At 41.6% G+C, this 17,431-nt stretch overlaps 2 protein-coding genes across 3 annotated transcripts in view; both read right to left on the bottom strand.

The window, feature by feature from the left end:
• The window catches only part of LOC134227249 (uncharacterized), a 133,896-nt gene that overhangs the window by 32,381 nt on the left and 84,084 nt on the right, over nt 1-17,431 (bottom strand). The window lies entirely within an intron of this gene.
• Nucleotides 12,366-14,177, bottom strand: LOC134224263 (DNA-directed RNA polymerases I, II, and III subunit RPABC3). 2 transcript variants are annotated; one of them, XM_062703590.1, is made up of 3 exons: nt 14,037-14,177; nt 13,628-13,927; nt 12,366-12,676 (listed from the first exon to the last, which is right to left on the bottom strand). In XM_062703590.1, exons 2-3 carry the CDS (start codon nt 13,836-13,838, stop codon nt 12,435-12,437), a joined length of 453 nt encoding a protein of 150 aa, XP_062559574.1. In that variant the 5' UTR covers nt 13,839-13,927; nt 14,037-14,177; the 3' UTR covers nt 12,366-12,434. The 2 variants fall into 2 exon arrangements, with proteins under 2 accessions (XP_062559574.1, XP_062559575.1); XM_062703591.1 differs by having other exon boundaries at nt 13,628-13,860; nt 14,037-14,148.

Raw genomic sequence — 17,431 nt, 5'->3', positions numbered from 1 at the left:
GCAAGTCGCAACTTCCAAAAGCTGCATCACCATCAGCAGCAGAAAGTGCGGCAATCGTTTTGCTACAGAAGCCCCCGTCCCCATCGTAGCAGCCAGTACGACGACGAAGCCTGCCTGCAGAGGAGTCGCCATCGACACCGGTACGCTACCTACCTACACAAGGCTGTTATTGTCGGTAAATATCTCGCCTCTTGTTTTCGGTCTCTCGTATCTTGTGAATTGGTAGTTGAATTGGCAAGTGGAACTGTGAACTGGTAGTGAATTGGCAAGTGGAACTGTGCCAAAGTTCATCAGATAAAAGTTATTTTTTACCGTCCTTTTTTATCGTCATATTTTTTTTTTTCGTTATTATTTTTTTTCACTATATTTTTTTCTTCATATTTTTTTTCGTATATATTTTTTTTCGTTATATTTTTTTCGTTATATTTTTTTTCGTTATATTTTTATTTTTATCTTTATTCATTATCCCGCTAACTTTTTTATTTTATTTTATTTATCCGCCACTTTTTTATTTTTTTCCTCTTGTTGGAATAACCGCAATATTCTGCGTGCTCTTTGTTTCGATATTGAATCATTTTATTTTTCGTTGCGGTGATCCGCAATTCGAAACTTCTGACAATGATTACATTCCATCCCCGGAATACGACCAATTTAATGAGCGAAACTTTCCACCACAAAGCGAACATAGCGCCGAAACCGGCTCAACTCCCGCTGAAACTGTTTTGCACAAACCGGTCAACAACTCTAATTCTCCTGGGACTTTTAACCTGCCTTCGCCTGATCCTATGGATACTAACCAGGCAAGTGGATCAACACCCCCGGCGACCCCCCGCCTAAAAGCGTACCCGCCCGGATCTAAGGGCCCATTTCTGGTTTTCTTTCGGCCCAAAGGTAAACCGCTAAACAAATAGCGAATCGAAAAGATCTGGCAAAATCGTTTCAGGGCATTATTGAAGTGAATGCCCCAAGCCGTAATAAGTTACGAGTCACTGTAAGTGATCGTGAACAGGCCAACAGAATTGCTGCCTTCGAGCTCTTTCGATTGGAATATCACGTATACATCGCAAGCAGTGAAGTCGAGATTGCAGGAGTGGTCACCGAGCCGTTTCTAACATGTGCTGACATCAAGACTGGTACTGGGGGGGTTTAAAAATCGAGCGGTCCCAACAGTTCAGATCCTTGATGTCAGACAAATGAATTACGTGTCAGAAGATGGCACCAAAAAACCGTCTGATTCGTATCGTGTGACCTTTTCTGGGTCTGCCCTTTCTGACCATCTTGTTCTAGGGACACGTTGATTACCAGTGCACCTCTTAATACCGACCGTAATGCACTGTAAAAGTGCCAGCAGATTGGTCACACAGAGACCTACTGCTGCAATAAACCACGGTAGCAAATGCGGTGAGCAGCATGCCGAGGGTCTCTGCAGTAAACAGCCGAAGTGTACCTGCTGTGGCGAAGCTCCGCATGAACTTCACTGCGTGTGCTCGGTATATAGAGAGGAGAAACATCAAATCCGCTCAATAAAACAGCGGTCAAGGCGATCCTATGCAGAAATGCTGAAGACGCTTGCCCCAGCCGCTGTTCCATCAATCCGTTCTATCGCCAGCTCAAATGTCTTCTCTTCCCTGCCCTTTAGATGATCATGCCTCTGACTCTGGGGACGGTGAAGAATACACTGTCATCGAAACAGGGACAAAAAGAAAGCGTGCAAGAGGCAGGCGACAACGCCAACACGCTTGTCAAGATGTTCCTGTCGTTGAACAGAGTACTCGACCTTCCCCTGGAAAATTAGCAAGTCGTGGGAAATCCCAAAAAGTTTCTCCTATGGGGTTCAAGTTTGCGGCTGGCAATTTCCCGCCACTTCCGGGAACATCTAAAACCCCAGCTGTTCCAGTTTTTTGCCCAGAAAGCTTACATCAGCAACAAAATCATCAGGCGGTTCAACATAACCATGTTGAGGTACCCGATAAAATGACTCTTTCTGGGATTGTGGATTTCATCTTCAATACTCTAGAAATCTCTCCCGCAGTGAGAAACATTATCAACATGATAATCTCACTGGTGAAACCCTTATTGAAGCAATTGATTTCAAAATGGCCTGTTCTTGATTCAATCTTATCCCTCGATGGCTAATTTAACCAACGAGGTCGGGGATAAGATCGTAGTCCTGCAGTGGAACTGTAGGAGTATTTTTAAAAACCTGGATCCGTTTAAGTTTTTAGTTCACAGCTCATGCTGTGACGCATTTGCTCTTAGTGAAACATGGCTTTCTCCAGAAAAAGTTCTCTCTTTCCTCGATTTCAACATTATTCGCCTAGATCGAGGAGATGGATATGGAGGTGCTCTTGGGGATCAACAAGCTCCACTCCTTTTACAGAATAGATCTTCCCTCGATGACAGGCACTGAGGTAGTCGCATGTCATGTCACCATACGAGGAAAAAGCCTCAGCATAGCTTCTGTGTATATACCGCCGAATGCTTCTATGCGACACAGAGATCTTAACGAAATCTGCTCCGCTATGCCTGAGCCACGGTTGATTCTAGGAGACTTTAACTCACACGGTACGGCCTGGGGGGAACTTACCGATGACAACCGTTCTTCGTTGATTTACGACATGTGCGACACCTTCAATATGACATATTTAAATAACGGAGAAGCAACACGTGTGGCACCTTCAGGACTCGAAAGTAGAATTGACCTCTCAATCTGTTCGATTTCACTAACATTGGATTGTACGTGGAAAGTAATTCAAGATCCCCATGGTAGTGATCACTTGCCTATCGAAATCTCAATCACCAATGGATCGTATCAGTCTCGCCAGATTGACCTTGCGTACGACCTCACGAAACACATTGACTGGGGAAGATACACCGAGGCGATCATCGTCGGTGAGCATTCGATCGATATTCTTCCTCCGCTGGAAGAATACCAGTTTCTCTCCGGGCTAATCCTAGACAGCGCAGTTCAATCACAGCGTCGATCTATACCGGGATCTCAAATACGTCGCCGTCCGCCTTCTCCTCTTTGGTGGGATGAAGAGTGTACTAAAGTCTATCGGGAAAAGTCCAACGCGTTCAAGGACTATCGAAAGCGTGGTACTCGAGATAATTACGATCGTTATGCCTCTCTTGAACGTAAGTTTAAGAGTCTTGCGAATGCTAAGAAACGCGGTTATTGGCGCCATTTTGTTGATGGTCTTTCGCGCGAAACGTCGATGAAAACACTTTGGGCCGTCGGGAGAAGAATGCGTAACGCGTCATCGATTAACGAAGATAGGGAAAGTTCCCTCGATGGATCTTCGCTTTCGCCAAAAAGTGTGTCCGGATTCCGTCAAAATTCAACGGTTCGCACGCGAAGCAACCTCCGGTCGACACGAGATGGACGCCCCATTTTCGATGAGTTGATTTCTCACTTGCTCTCCTTTCATGTAATAATACCGCTCCAGGAATGGATAGAATTAAATTCAACTTGCTTAAAAACCTCCCAGACGTCGCGAAGAGGCGCATGCTGAATTTATTTAATCAATTCGTGGAAAGCAACATTGTTCCGGATGAATGGAGACAAGTGAGGGTGATCGCTATCAAAAAACCCGATAAACCCGCTTCGGATCATAACTCGTACCGTCCAATCGCGATGTTGTCGTGTATACGGAAGCTGTTAGAGAAGATGATTCTCAATCGGCTCGACCGATGGGTCGAATCAAATGGCTTTCTATCAGATACTCAATTTGGATTCCGCAGAGGCAAGGGAACGAACGACTGTCTTGCATTGCTTACTACAGAAATCCAACTGGCCTATTCTCAAAAAGAACAAATGGGTTCAGTTTTCTTGGATATTAAGGGGGCTTTTGACTCAGTTTGCGTTGACGTCCTTTCAGACAAACTCCACGAGTGTGGGCTTTCACCAATACTAAACAACTATTTGTACAACTTGTTGTCTGAGAAACATATGAGTTTTTCTCATGGAAACTCAACAACTTCAAGAATTAGTTACATGGGTCTCCCCCAGGGCTCATGTTTAAGTCCCCTTCTTTACAATTTTATGTTAAAGACATCGATGGATGTCTTGTGGGAAATTGCTCGTTAAGACAGCTTGCGGATGACGCTGTTGTCTCCGTTACAGGAACAGGGCGGGCGATCTGCAAGGACCATTACAAGATACTCTGGACAATTTGTCTACTTGGTCCTTGAAGCTCTGGGTATCGAATTCTCTCCGGAGAAAACTGAGCTGATTGTCTTTTCTAGGAAGCATACGCCAGCAAAATTAAAGCTTCATCTTAGGGTAAGAAAATCTCTCAAGGCATTTCACATAAATACTTAGGGTCTGGTTCTGACTCGAAAGGCACCTGGGGAATGCACATTAGACATCTGTATCAGAAATGCCAACAAAGAATCAACTTCATGCGGACAGTTACCGGTACGTGGTGGGGAGCCCACCCGGAAGATCTGATAAAGCTATATCGTACAACGATCTTGTCGGTTATCGAATACGGTAGTTTTTGTTTTCAAGCCGCCGCGAAAACTCATATATTGAAGCTCGAACGCATTCAATATCGTTGCCTCCGCATCGCGCTAGGCTGAATGAACTCGACTCATACAATGAGTTTAGAGGTACTCGCGGGAGTACTTACTTTATCAGATCGCATCGCGGAAATATCGTTCAGATTCCTCATTCGGTGTGAAGTTTTAAATCCACTGGTAATTGAGAATTTTGAGAAGCTAATCCAATCAAAATTTATGACACTGTACTACTGGTACATGAGCCTGGAGATTGGCCCTTCTTCGAATGTTCCCCATCATGGTTGCTTCTTAGACTCCTCCAGTTCTTCTGTAGCTTTTGATCTGACCATGAGAGAAGAGATCCATGGAATTCCAGATCCTCTCCGAATGGAGTGTATACCACCAATTTTCACAAGTAAATACAGCCATGTCAGTTGCGTCTAAAATTTTTCACCGACGGGTCAAAAATAAATGAATCCACTGGATTTGGTGTTTTCAACGAATTGCATAGCGCCGCTCGAAAACTTCAAAATCCTTGTTCCGTATATGTTGCAGAATTAGCAGCTATACACTACGCATTGGAGCGAATCGCCTCTTCCCTCTGATCAATACTTCATTTTTACGGATAGTCTCAGCTCAATAGAGGCTATACGTTCAATGAGGCCGGTATAGCACTCACCGTATTTCCTGAGCGAACATACGATCCATATTGAGTGCTCTATCGAATCACTTTTATACTATCACTTTGGTATGGGTCCCTGCACATTGCTCGATCCCGGGTAATGAGAGAGCGGACTCACTTGCCAAGGTGGGCGCTATGGAAGGTGATATATACGAGCGTCAAATCACCTTTAACGATTTTTTTTCAATTTTCGTCAACAAGCCTTGCTCAGTTGGCAACGAAAATGGGATGAAGGAGATTTGGGTAGGTGGTTACATTCCATTCTCCCGCAGGTCTCAAAAAGACCTTGGTTCAAGGAGTTGGACCTTAGCCGAGACTTTATTAAGGTAATGTGTCGTCTAATGTCCAACCACTACTCACTAAACGCGCATTCCTATCGAGTAGGACTCGCAGACAGCAATCGATGCGGTTGTGGGGCAGGCTATCAGGACATCAATCACGTTCTCTGGAACTGTCCCGCACACGATATTGTCAGGTCCGATCTGTTTGCATTCCTTCCGGACCCAAGGGAAACCAGATCATGAGGACATTATAGATATGTTGGGAAAGCTTGATATAGACTACATGGCCCTTGTTCACAATTTTTTGAAGCGCATCAACGTCATTGTTTGATTCCCTCTCCTCCCATTCGTAGGGCCATGTCCACCTTGTATTCTCCCACTTCGCTCGGTAGAAACGTTTTGCTTGTATAATTGCAGTTTGTCCCTGTTCTGAACCACACCAATCATCATGGGAAGACTGCATCAACGCTACCTACGGACACCAATATAATCCCAAGCCCCAATCCCATCCATTTTTTTTTTGTATGTACTCCTTAACCTCGACCAAGCCGCGAGTTTTTCCGCTCCCCAAAATTAACATAAGAACATAAGAAGCAAAAGATGAAATTTTTATTTATTTTTATTTTATTTTATTTTATTGATGTATAAGGGGGCCGGGGGCCAAGTCACCGATGTGAATTTGAAATTCATATCGTCCATGATACACCAGGGACTAAAGGATAAGGCTTCACAACATCTTTACCCATGGGGGTTTTAAGTTTTGCGGGATATACTGCTAGTATATCACTGCCTTAGGAGTTTGGGCAGGTTGGGGATATTTTTATGATGAATATTAAAGCTGTGGAGAGATGTCGGTTATCAATTACAAATCACAAAGAGCTTCCCTTATATTTAGGCGGTTAAACAAATGTGTTTGTTAGTATGTCGTGTTGATATCTGTATTCTTCCAGTTAGAGTTGTCTGATGTTACAAATTTTAGTTGTCCATGATCAGTCTATTCGTCATTACAGTCTGCTGTTAAGGCCTGATCTAAACAGTTCTTATAAAAAGTCTCTTTCAATATTGTTCGGAGTATTCAGTGTGAGTGGTATTGTTTCGAAGTACATAGTTTTCTCGTCAATAGCGTTTAAGTAATGTCCCCATCAAACAAAAGAAGCTTTAAAAGTTTGTTCAAAATCTTAATTTTCAATCGCGAGTCAGTGTTAATACAATTATGTTGATGTGTATATGGTATAGGAATTGCGATACATCTCGTTAAATTTGAATTGCTGACTATATTTCAAATAAACACCTTTCATGAAAACGTATTTTGAAACTAAAATATCGTATTACAATTTGATGAATATCAATAATCGTCCAAAGTTTTGAAAATTATCTAGTGAAAGCAGTCGAAACTGAATTGAAAAGCCACAATGGGCCCCAGTTCAGAACCGTTCACCAAACAAACATATAAAATTCGAGCCTGCTATTTTAACAACTACATATTTTGAAGAACCATGTTCCAAGAAAACGCCAGATACTATCTTTGTGGACTTATGACGGCCTTGCATAGCATCATCATTGTCTCGGAACAAGATTCAGTCAGTAAAGATTTCAAATCATTCCGTGAGCTTCTATTTGATGATGGGCTTAAAAAGACATTGATTGATCCTCCTCACGACCTTAGGTGGTCAAACTATTAGTCATGTAGAGAAAAGGATAGTGGATGAAAGCATCATATGGTCTATTCTCATGCACATAGGTGGCTAAGGTCTCAGTTAAACGTGACTCTATCTCTTGTTTTACCGTCTAGCGCTGATCATGTGTTCATTCCCTATTGGTCATTTACTGTGTTATAAGGTAGTCAACTAATTTTATTTGTCTTTCAGAATACACTTAGTCACGTCTCCTATGTCCTTCAATCTTTCTTTACATTGGAGTATGCATTATTTTTTCCTAACCCGAAAAAATGAAGAGCGAAACAGATTTGTTTATACGTTGATCTATGCAGTGAAAGTAAGAGTAAAATAACAAAGATTACTGAGAAGAAATAACGGATACAATCACCATACATAATGCAAAATTAGTAAATCTACAGTATCTACTTTCACTACTTACTGTATACTGAACTATGAACTAAAATTGGTGCAATGGATGATCGTTTGCTTCCCCAGTCTTTTGTGTTAGTATTTTGTTAGTTAAGACTGGTACTGGACCCTGCTGAACTCTCCGCAGCATATACTCAAGAAGATGTTGTTAGATCATGCGACACCTTCTCAAAGTATTTGCATGGAGGTATGATATATCAAGTGTTTAATTATTTTCTATATATTGGCAAAAATACTCGACGCGTTTCTGTTAAATTGAAATGTTACCGGGTTTAAAGTACGTACTTCAGTATTGCTTAATAGTGTAACCATACTCGGATGCAATTAAATTCATCTCGTTTTCGTCTAACGGTAATGTGTTGAGTACTAATAAAACTAATAAAACTAAAATTTCACAATTTTAACAATATGCAGACACTTGACTTATCAACGTTGACCCCATCATCCGTGGACAGGGCATAAGAAGCAAAAGATGAAATTGTAATAAAATTTCAATTGACTTTCGGCTCCGTTATGCCTTCGAGCGCTTGAGCCTTCAAATAAACGCTAAGTGAAAAAAGAAGGGAGACCCGACGACGAGAAAGAAGCGTTCTACGCACAGCTGGAGCAGACATACGATGGATGCCCACTGCGGGACGTCAAAATCGTCATCGGTGACATGAACGCGCAGGTAGGAAGGGAGGAAATGTGTAGACCGGTCATCGGACCGGATAGTCTGCACACCGTATCGAATGACAACGGCCAACGATGCATAAACTTCGCAGCCTCCCGCGGAATGGTAGTCCGAAGCACCTTCTTTCCCCGCAAAAATATCCACAAGGCCACATGGAGATCACCTAACCAAGAAACGGAAAACCAAATCGACCACGTTCTAATCGACGGTAAATTCTTCTCCGACATCACGAACGTCCGCACTTACCGCAGTGCGAATATTGAATCCGACCACTACCTCGTTGCAGTATATCTGCGCTCAAAACTCTAGACGGTGTACAACACGCGTCGAAGTCGGACGCCGCGGCTTAATATTGGGCGGCTACAAGACGGTAGACTAGCTCAAGAATACGCGCAGCAGCTGGAAGTGGCACTCCCAACGGAAGAGCAGCTAGGCGCAACGTCTCTTGAAGATGGCTGGAGAGATATTCGATCCGCCATTGGTAGCACCGCAACCGCTGCACTTGGCACGGTGCCCCCGGATCAGAGAAACGACTGGTATGACGGCGAATGTGAGCAGTTAGTAGAAGAGAAGAATGCAGCATGGGCGTGATTGCTGAAACACCGCACGAGGGCGAACGAGGCACGATATAAACAGGCGCGGAACAAACAAAACTCGATTTTCTGGAGGAAAAAGCGTCAGCAGGAAGATCGAGACCGTGAAGAGACGGAGCAACTGTACCGTGCTAATAACACACGAAAGTTCTATGATAAGTTGAACCGTTCACGTAAGGGCCACGTGCCACAGCCTGATATGTGTAAGGACATAAACGAGAACCTTCTTACGAACGAGCGTGAGGTGATCCAAAGGTGGCGGCAGCACTACGAAGAGCACCTGAATGGCGATGTGGCAGACGAAGATGGCGGTATGGTGATGGACCTGGGGGAACGCGCGCAGGACATAATTCTACCGGCTCCAAGAAATCCAGGAGGAGATTGGCCGGCTGAAGAACCACAAGCCCCTGGGGTTGACCAACTACCAGGAGAGCTATTTAAACACGGTGGTGAGGCACTGGCTAGAGTGCTGCACTGGATCATTACCAAGGTTTGGGAGGAGGAAGTTTTGCCGCAGGAGTGGATGGAAAGTCCCATCTACAAAAAGGGCGATAAGCTGGATTGTGGCAACTACCGCGCAATCACATTGCTGAACGCCGCCTAGGTACTCTTCCAAATTTTATGCCGTCGACTAGCACCAAGTGTAAGGGAGCTCGTGGGGCAGTACCAGGCGGGTTTTATGGGCGAACGCTCCACCACGGACCAGGTGTTCGCCATTCGAAAAGTACTGCAGAAATGCCGCGAATACAACGTGCCCACACATCATCTATTCATCGACTTCAAAGCCGCATATGATACAATCGATCGGGACCAGCTATGGCAGCTAATGCACGAAAACGGATTTCCGGATAAACTGACACGGTTGATCAAAGCGACGATGGATCGGGTGATGTGCGTAGTTCGAGTTTCTCGAGTCCCTTCGAAACCTGCAGGGGGTTACGTCAAGGTGATGGTCTTTCGTGTCTACTATTCAACATCGCTTTGGAAGGGGTAATACGAAAAGCAAGGATTAACACGAGTGGTACAATTTTCAATAAATCCGTAAATATTTGGCTTCGCCGACGACATAGATATTATGGCACGAGACTTTGAGAAGATGAAGGAAGCCTACATCAGACTGAAGAGGGAAGCTAAGCGGATCGGACTAGTCATCAACACGTCGAAGACGAAGTACATGATAGGAAGAGGTTCAAGAGAAGACAATGTGAGCCACCCACCGCGAGTTGGTATCAGTGGTGACGAAATCGAGGTGGTAGAAGAATTTGTGTACTTGGGCTCACTGGTGACTGCCGAAAATTATACCAGCAGAGAAATTCGGAGACGCATAGTGGCTGGAAATCGTGCATACTTTGGACTCCGCAAGACGCTCCGATCGAATAGAGTTCGCCGCCGTACCAAACTGACAATCTACAAAACGCTCATTAGACCGGTAGTCCTCTACGGACACGATACCTGGACGATGCTCGTGGAGGACCAACGCGCACTCGGAGTTTTCGAAAGGAAAGTGCTGCGTACCATCTATGGTGAGGTGCAGATGGCGGACGGTACGTGGAGGAGGCGAATGAACCACGAGTTGCATCAGCTGCTGGGGGAACCATCCATCGTTCACACCGCGAAAATCGGACGACTGCGGTGGGCCGGGCACGAAGCCAGAATGTCGGACAATAACCCGGTGAAAATGGTTCTCGACAACGATCCGGCGGGTACAAGAAGGCGAGGTGCGCAGCGGGCAAGGTGGATCGATCAGGTGGAAGATGACTTGTGGACCCTCCGTAACGCAGTTGGCGACGTGTAGCCATGGACCGAGCCGAATGGAGAAGACTCTTATATACCGCACAGACCACTTCGGCCTTAGTCTGAATAAATGAAATGAAATGTCTTCCTCTCATCGTTGTCTCCCAAAAAAAAAATTTTTTTTTCTCGTTACAGATGTGAAACATTGCCAAGGATTTCAACTGTGTAAACATCAGCATTGTAATTAATTAAGCACCCTAAATTCCCTCCCTTTCCTATTGTATTCCCTAACCTCGACCAAACCGCGAGTCTTTCGGTTCCCCAAAACTAACATTAGTGTATAAGAATTATGGAAAAATGTATTCAAAACATGATTACGGCTCCGTAACGCTTTACGGCAAATGAGCCTTCCAAATAAATCTCGCTTAACTTTTCAAAAGGTCCTAAGTAACATTTTTTTCGTGAATTAATTTGAATAGCGCAATCAACAGAACAACATGAAAGCTTTTGATTGCAGTACTCAAATTAATTCATGAAAAAAATGTTACTTAGGTCCTTTTGAAAAGTCAGGCGAGAAATGATAGTTAAAAAAAATATGGCCAGTGCTATATCCAAATGCCTTGCCACAATAAATGTAGTATTATCAAAACAACAGTAGGGTTAGGCGGGGCAAGATGGGTCACGGGGTAAGATTTTAAATCTAAAGTGTCAATTAACAACACTAATTGAGCTGATACCCATGATATAATAATGAATAAAAACCCTGAAAAAAAAACCAGATTAATCCACCTAGCGGCGTTGATGCCTTTCTCGTGCATCGTAAAATGTACTGAAAAAATCACATAAGAAAGGTCAAAAAAGCACTTTAGGGGAATAGATCGCATGTTTTCTATCATTTTGCATGTTTTTGCAATAATTACTATGCATTGCCACAATTCCAGAAAAAAATTTTTTTTTTTCGATTTTGATTTTTTTTTCCAAGGGACCCTTGGGAAAAAACAATGATTTTTAAATAATTCCGAAATGCAATGTCCGATCGGGCCAATTTTCAATAGCAAACAATGGGACCGCATTCCCCGTCGAATGCAACTTGTTGCGAGCAAATCGGGTAATGCTAAGTTCAAAAAAGTGTGTCTACAAAATTTGTACACATACACACATACAGACATCACCTCAATTCGTCGAGCTGAGTCGATTGGTATATAACACTATGGGTCTCCGAGCCTTCTATCAAAAGTTTGGTTTTGGAGTGATCATATAGCCTTTACGTATACTTAGTATACGAGAAAGGCAAAAACAAGATGACAATATAAGAACCCTGGATGGATGGACAGCCGCGCTATATCGAAGCAACCTTACATTACAGTTGACATAAATTGAATAAACGTGAAAAAAATTTTATTTCAATCTCACCTTATTTCGGTTTTAAATATGGACCTAGGTGGACAGAATCCTACTTTACCATCCGTGACATGTTTGTGGTAACTTATTGTTGTACTTTCGGTAACCTTTATATTCGGTAGTTTTTATTATCTTTTTCCGGCTCGTCTATTATTTCTCGAGCAAATTTCCTCCATAAGAGAAAATAAAAACTACTGATTATAAATACATAGCTATTATACTAAAAATTGATTATGACATCAATTTATTTTCTTATTATTTGTAGCACCATTGCAATTCTCATCATGATATTTGTGATGGTTGGGAATCTGCTTCTAAACATTTGGCTTCTGTACAAAGTGATGGAAGTCGCGGACAGTTCTTCAAAACAAGTTTAGGTGATCGCAAACAAATAAGCCAGACCGAACATGATTCGTTAATAGTTAAATATTATTAAATTTAAGTCCATTCAATCTCAAATCCCCCGAGAACCTACCCATTTTAGAACGCCAACTTCTTCATCAGCAAGTACATGTGCTGATCGATCTCGAACCCGTGCAGATTGTTGGCATCGCCTTGCAGTCGCATCAGCAAGCCGCCAAACGAAACGTATGCCGACAGCCTGTTCGCCGATTCCAGCTGCGCGTCGTCACCTTCGATCCGGTAGACCTTCCCGAACATCACGTACTCGAAACTGTCCGCTCGGGATCCTTCGATTTCCGCGGCATTGTATTCCATACTGGCTGGAAATAGTAATGGATGCAACTATATATAATCCGGAATTCGATAACACTGTACCATATGGAACAATTTTAGTGCCAGCACAATCTGGAATAATATAATCTAGCATTTCTCAAGGAATAATTACAATATAAAATTGAAATTAATTAAACCACCTTACAATAATCTCTTCTATCTTGGTTCAAAATGTTTACATCCAGGATTTGGAATTAGTAATTATTTGGACGTAGCTTCTGCACGCATAAATCGATGCGCCCTTTTTTCAATAACAAAAATTTGACTGGATTCGAAAAAGAGCTTCTTGGGAGTCTTTTCGAAAAATAGAAAGACCCATCAAATTTTAGAAAAATGGTTTTGCACGTTTTGTGCTAAAACACAATATACAGTGACCCGCATAATAAAAAGCCCCCTTGCAGTTTTTCATACAAAATGGTCAACTATGAAGATCTAGATCTCGGTTGCGTGTTTTGCTGAAAATTTTACCAGATCTCAGATATTTTACCATACTTTTCGACCATGTAAATCAAAAGATTTTAAATTATCTTGAAAACTACAACTTTTAGTGTATCGGTAATATTCAGCAAACTTTTTTGTATTGCCAAAATACCAAAAAATTCATTTTGGTATCACCGCAATAATTTTTTACCCTGTGATTGATTCACATGGCCAAAAGTTGTGGTAAAATATCTGAGATCTGGTCAAATTTTCAGCAAAACACGCAACCGAGATCTAGATCTCTAAAGTTGACCATTTTGTATGAAAAACGGCAAGTGGGCTTTTTATTATGCAGGTCACTGTATATATTTGGTTTTTCAAGAAATACTTCATAGAAATAGGTACCTCGAAAATTCAGTACTAAAACAAGGGCAACCGAACAAATAAAAAAATCTTAATCGTTTACAATGAGAGAAATGGTACTACACAACAATTTTGAGAAACGTTTGCAAACTTACCGGGTGTTCCATCCTCATGTAGAGTCGTGGCCAACACAAGCCGAAATTTGTCTCCCAACTCCATCGGGTACAGCCAGGAGTTGATGTCCAGAATCAAATCCATTTTGAAGGATTCGGACTCGCAGTGCAATCGGCTGGCACGATCGAATTTCTTGCCCTCCGGGTCCATGTCCTTGACGTTGAAAATATCCTCAAATAGAATGCCGGACATTGTCTTGTTTGATTAACTTTGGCTATGGGGCGCAGATCGAGCATACAAGTGATTGAGGTTACTTCCTATGCTAATGTTTTTTCCGATAGCTGATTACGTTTGGATTCAAAGATTTAATTGGAAGCGGAAATACATTAATGGAGAACAATGTAATAAACAGTTCAATAGACATTATTTTATAACAAATTTTATATTTACCAGAATTTACGCACGAATATCTCGTTGTTTACACACGTATTCGCGGCATTTACGATGTGGACTGCGGATGCATGAGTTTTTGACATTTTCTTTTTTGTTTGTGTTTTTGCAAAAGAAACGCGATTTGTTGATCGACTGTCAAGCTCTATTTGGAATTAAGGCGAATCATTCGAGAAAGGTTTTTATCGACTTTCTGTATATTTCAAACTGGGCACTCCAAATAATCTATAAACGTTATTTCCACCTGAATTTTCAGGTACATTTTACGTGCACACAAAACTGCAAATGCTTCAGAAAATTCAGGTGAAACTTACGTGTCCGGTGAACTCTATCCAAAACTCAGGTAGAACTTACCTGATTTTCACGTAGAATGAAAATTCTATCAAAAAATCAGGTGAAAGTTACGTGAATTTCAGGTGGACAAGATCTACGTATTGCCTGATTTTTCAAAATTGCACGCGGGGTACAGGAAAGGTACCGTCGCACTTTCAGCACCACGTTTACTTGATTCTTATGGGTGAATATCATTGCGGTGTATCATTTGGCGCACCGGACATTTCGACAGTCATTCGCCGTGTGCAGTTTTGTGCAAGTACCCATTTGGGAACACTACAAACGCCGCGCAGTGTATCATATCCAGAAAATCTGACAATACTTTTTCAGGTGGAAACAACGTTCAGATTTTTTTGGGTGGGTGGTGCGCCCAAGGGTGCGCCTCTGGGTGGTGCGGATAGAATCGATTTGGTTGTCAAACTGAAGCCAAAATTTTCTATTGTGCCGGAGCCAAACATTGAAGATTGTGGTTATGTTCGTTTTAGAGCTTATATCGAGAAGTATTATTATTATTTGGGGAAAAAATAAAAATAAATTAAGTTTGAGTTATGCATTTTTTGTAATAAATGTATTCACATTATATTTCGAGAGGATAATTAGTAGAAATGCAACTAAAAAGCACTCGCTACGAAATTTCTCGAGATTCAGCAGCTGATTGGAGCAGGAATATATGTATACCATCGTAAAGTCATGTAGAGTCTTGCGCATTTGTGCGCCTTCATGCAGCATTGAAAGAGAAATTCGAAGAGCGGGAAATGTTTGACAACTGAGTAACTGCAAAATAATTTTGCTCACGGGATTGCTTTCAAAAAATCCCTATACTCGCTTGAGGGCAAAACAGCGGCTCTTTCCGCAGCACCCAGGTGCGCCTTACCATAGACGAATCCAAGTAAAAATAAGAAGAAGACACACGACGGTGTTAACTTTGACAGATCCTATATCACTGAGTTCTCAGGTTCTCCCATATCTTCACTTCCCGGCCGGCACTTCAAGCTTAACTCGGCTTTCTTGAGGAGGAGGGGGGCAGGCGGCAGCTTCCAGTGGCGGTTTCAGCTAGGCCTTTTATTCGTTGGGGCGGATCGCAGAATGACACTGGCAATGACACTGGCATCTCGGCGAAGATCACGGCGGAAGCGGTTAGCGATGCTTATGGGTTACGGTTGGTATCGTCCCGCATAATCATGGACCATACGTAGACCGCACCTGTTATAATTGAAGAGAGTAAGTGTTATTGTAGCGGTGGTCTCACTAATAGTAGTTAACTATAAATGGACAGTCTCATATATTGTTTCAACATTAGCTCAGATGGTAAACGGCCAAACTACCATATGAGTAATGGGCGGTTAAGTATAATTAACATTTAAATCCGGTTGTTTTTTTCGAACAAAATTTTTGATTTACCATACATCAGTTGGTAGATGTACAATTGATGAACTATATAATTACACATCGACAGCATGTTATGTATTAACAGTAAGTGTTGATGTAGGGTTGGTATGGTGAATCAAGCTTAAAATTGTATGCTAACAATGAAGTGAATAGTGACAATATATCTTATAACGCATATGTAATTTTGACTGCATGGTGTGTCGTTTTTCATTATGCGGGGTGTTCAAAAGAAATTTCTTTTTCTATCTCAATCACATGTTAAAATCCGTTTACTGAATCGGAAAAGTAAAGAATCGAAACAAAATTCTTTCAACAGTATCCACCTGACAAGAACAAAAAACAAAATTGGAATTTGTAAGGTTCCCACGCAAAGTAATGGGAGCTGTCACTTTACTTTCGGAAAAATATTCTGCTCGATTATTCCGTAAGTACAAGTGACATTTTGCTCCATGCAGATTAGTTGTCAAAATTCCGCTTGGTAATATTGAACAAAATTCCGTAACCTCTCTACTTTTTAAGTCGATACTGGCCTTTACCTTAAAGGTGGCTTTGGTTGATTTCATGACCGCTCGTATAAGCTCAGGTTTGTGTTGAACGGCCTCTTAATTCTCCAGAATCCCAATCTAAAAGAACAACAATGATTATTTTAACTGATTTTAAGAAGCTTTGAAAAAATATTAACGTTTTATAAATACCTGCTTTAAAGAATAAACTGTCCGTTTCACAAATGTCCGTTCTTCCACAACTAATTTATTCCAACTATGAAGTAACGCGCATAAAAATTTTCTTTTCTTGCGATAGACTTTTTTTACGCATTTCTTTATTTCATCCGCAAACTACGAAAAGCGTATAAAAAAAAACTCCACCGTCAATAAATAAAATTAAACGTAAAAAGTAAAAGTAAAAGGTATTTTATATTCTTTCATTCGTAAACGTATCAGTATATACGGTGATTTCTCTTTTCTATAAAAACAAATTTCCATTCCCGGTGCATACATTGCGTAGAATATGTAAATGAAATTGGGTGATGCTTCTGGTTGACATTAGAGCATATCATGGTTAAGATAACCGTACTTATGCGAGACCGCAAATTCATTTTTTACAGATGTTCCGGCACCAAGAAAACCATGGCACTATGTCCAGATTCCTACACGATGAACACCCCGACGAGTGTCCCTGCTGTTCGGAATAAGAGGACACTGTTTTGAGACCAAACTGTGATTGCTTTAAGTATAATTACCTAATAAAATAATGTAAAAACAATTTTGGTAAAATGCCCAATAGTGGACCCCCTAGTAGCGAAATTTTGCTCTTCCTGGCATAAGGAGTGGAAATTTTCAAAATATAAATTTATCGTGATATCTAATATCAAGCTCTGCATCTCCTCTTTACGATACATACATAAAACACTCAAATACTCGACGTTATTCGTTGAAATTAACATTTTAAAGTCTGACTGAATTCGCCCTATAGTAGACCCCCTGGGGGTCTACACACTTAAAATAAATCGCCGAATTCGGTAAAATTTTACCGAAATCTCAACAGCAGAACTGTTCGGTAAATAATTTAACTGATTTTCGATGATTTTGACAGTTGAGCAATGGAAAAAATTACAAAAAATCTGTAAAATAAATTACCGAACAGTTCTGCTGTTGAGATTTCGGTAAAATTTA

This window comes from Armigeres subalbatus, chromosome 3 (genome assembly GCF_024139115.2).
Source record: "Armigeres subalbatus isolate Guangzhou_Male chromosome 3, GZ_Asu_2, whole genome shotgun sequence".
NCBI lineage: Eukaryota > Metazoa > Arthropoda > Insecta > Diptera > Culicidae > Armigeres > Armigeres subalbatus.
Note: the sequence above shows the minus strand (reverse complement) of the source record. Positions and strands in the feature narration are given on the sequence as shown.

Coding starts and splice junctions, on each gene's coding strand:
- LOC134224263 (XM_062703590.1), bottom strand. CDS start 13,838: ATGTCCGGCATTCTATTTGAGGATATTTTCAACGTCAAGGACATGGAC. Junction 12,677..13,627: donor ACATGAGGATGGAACACCCG/GTAAGTTTGCAA, acceptor TACTATTTCCAG/CCAGTATGGAATACAATGCC.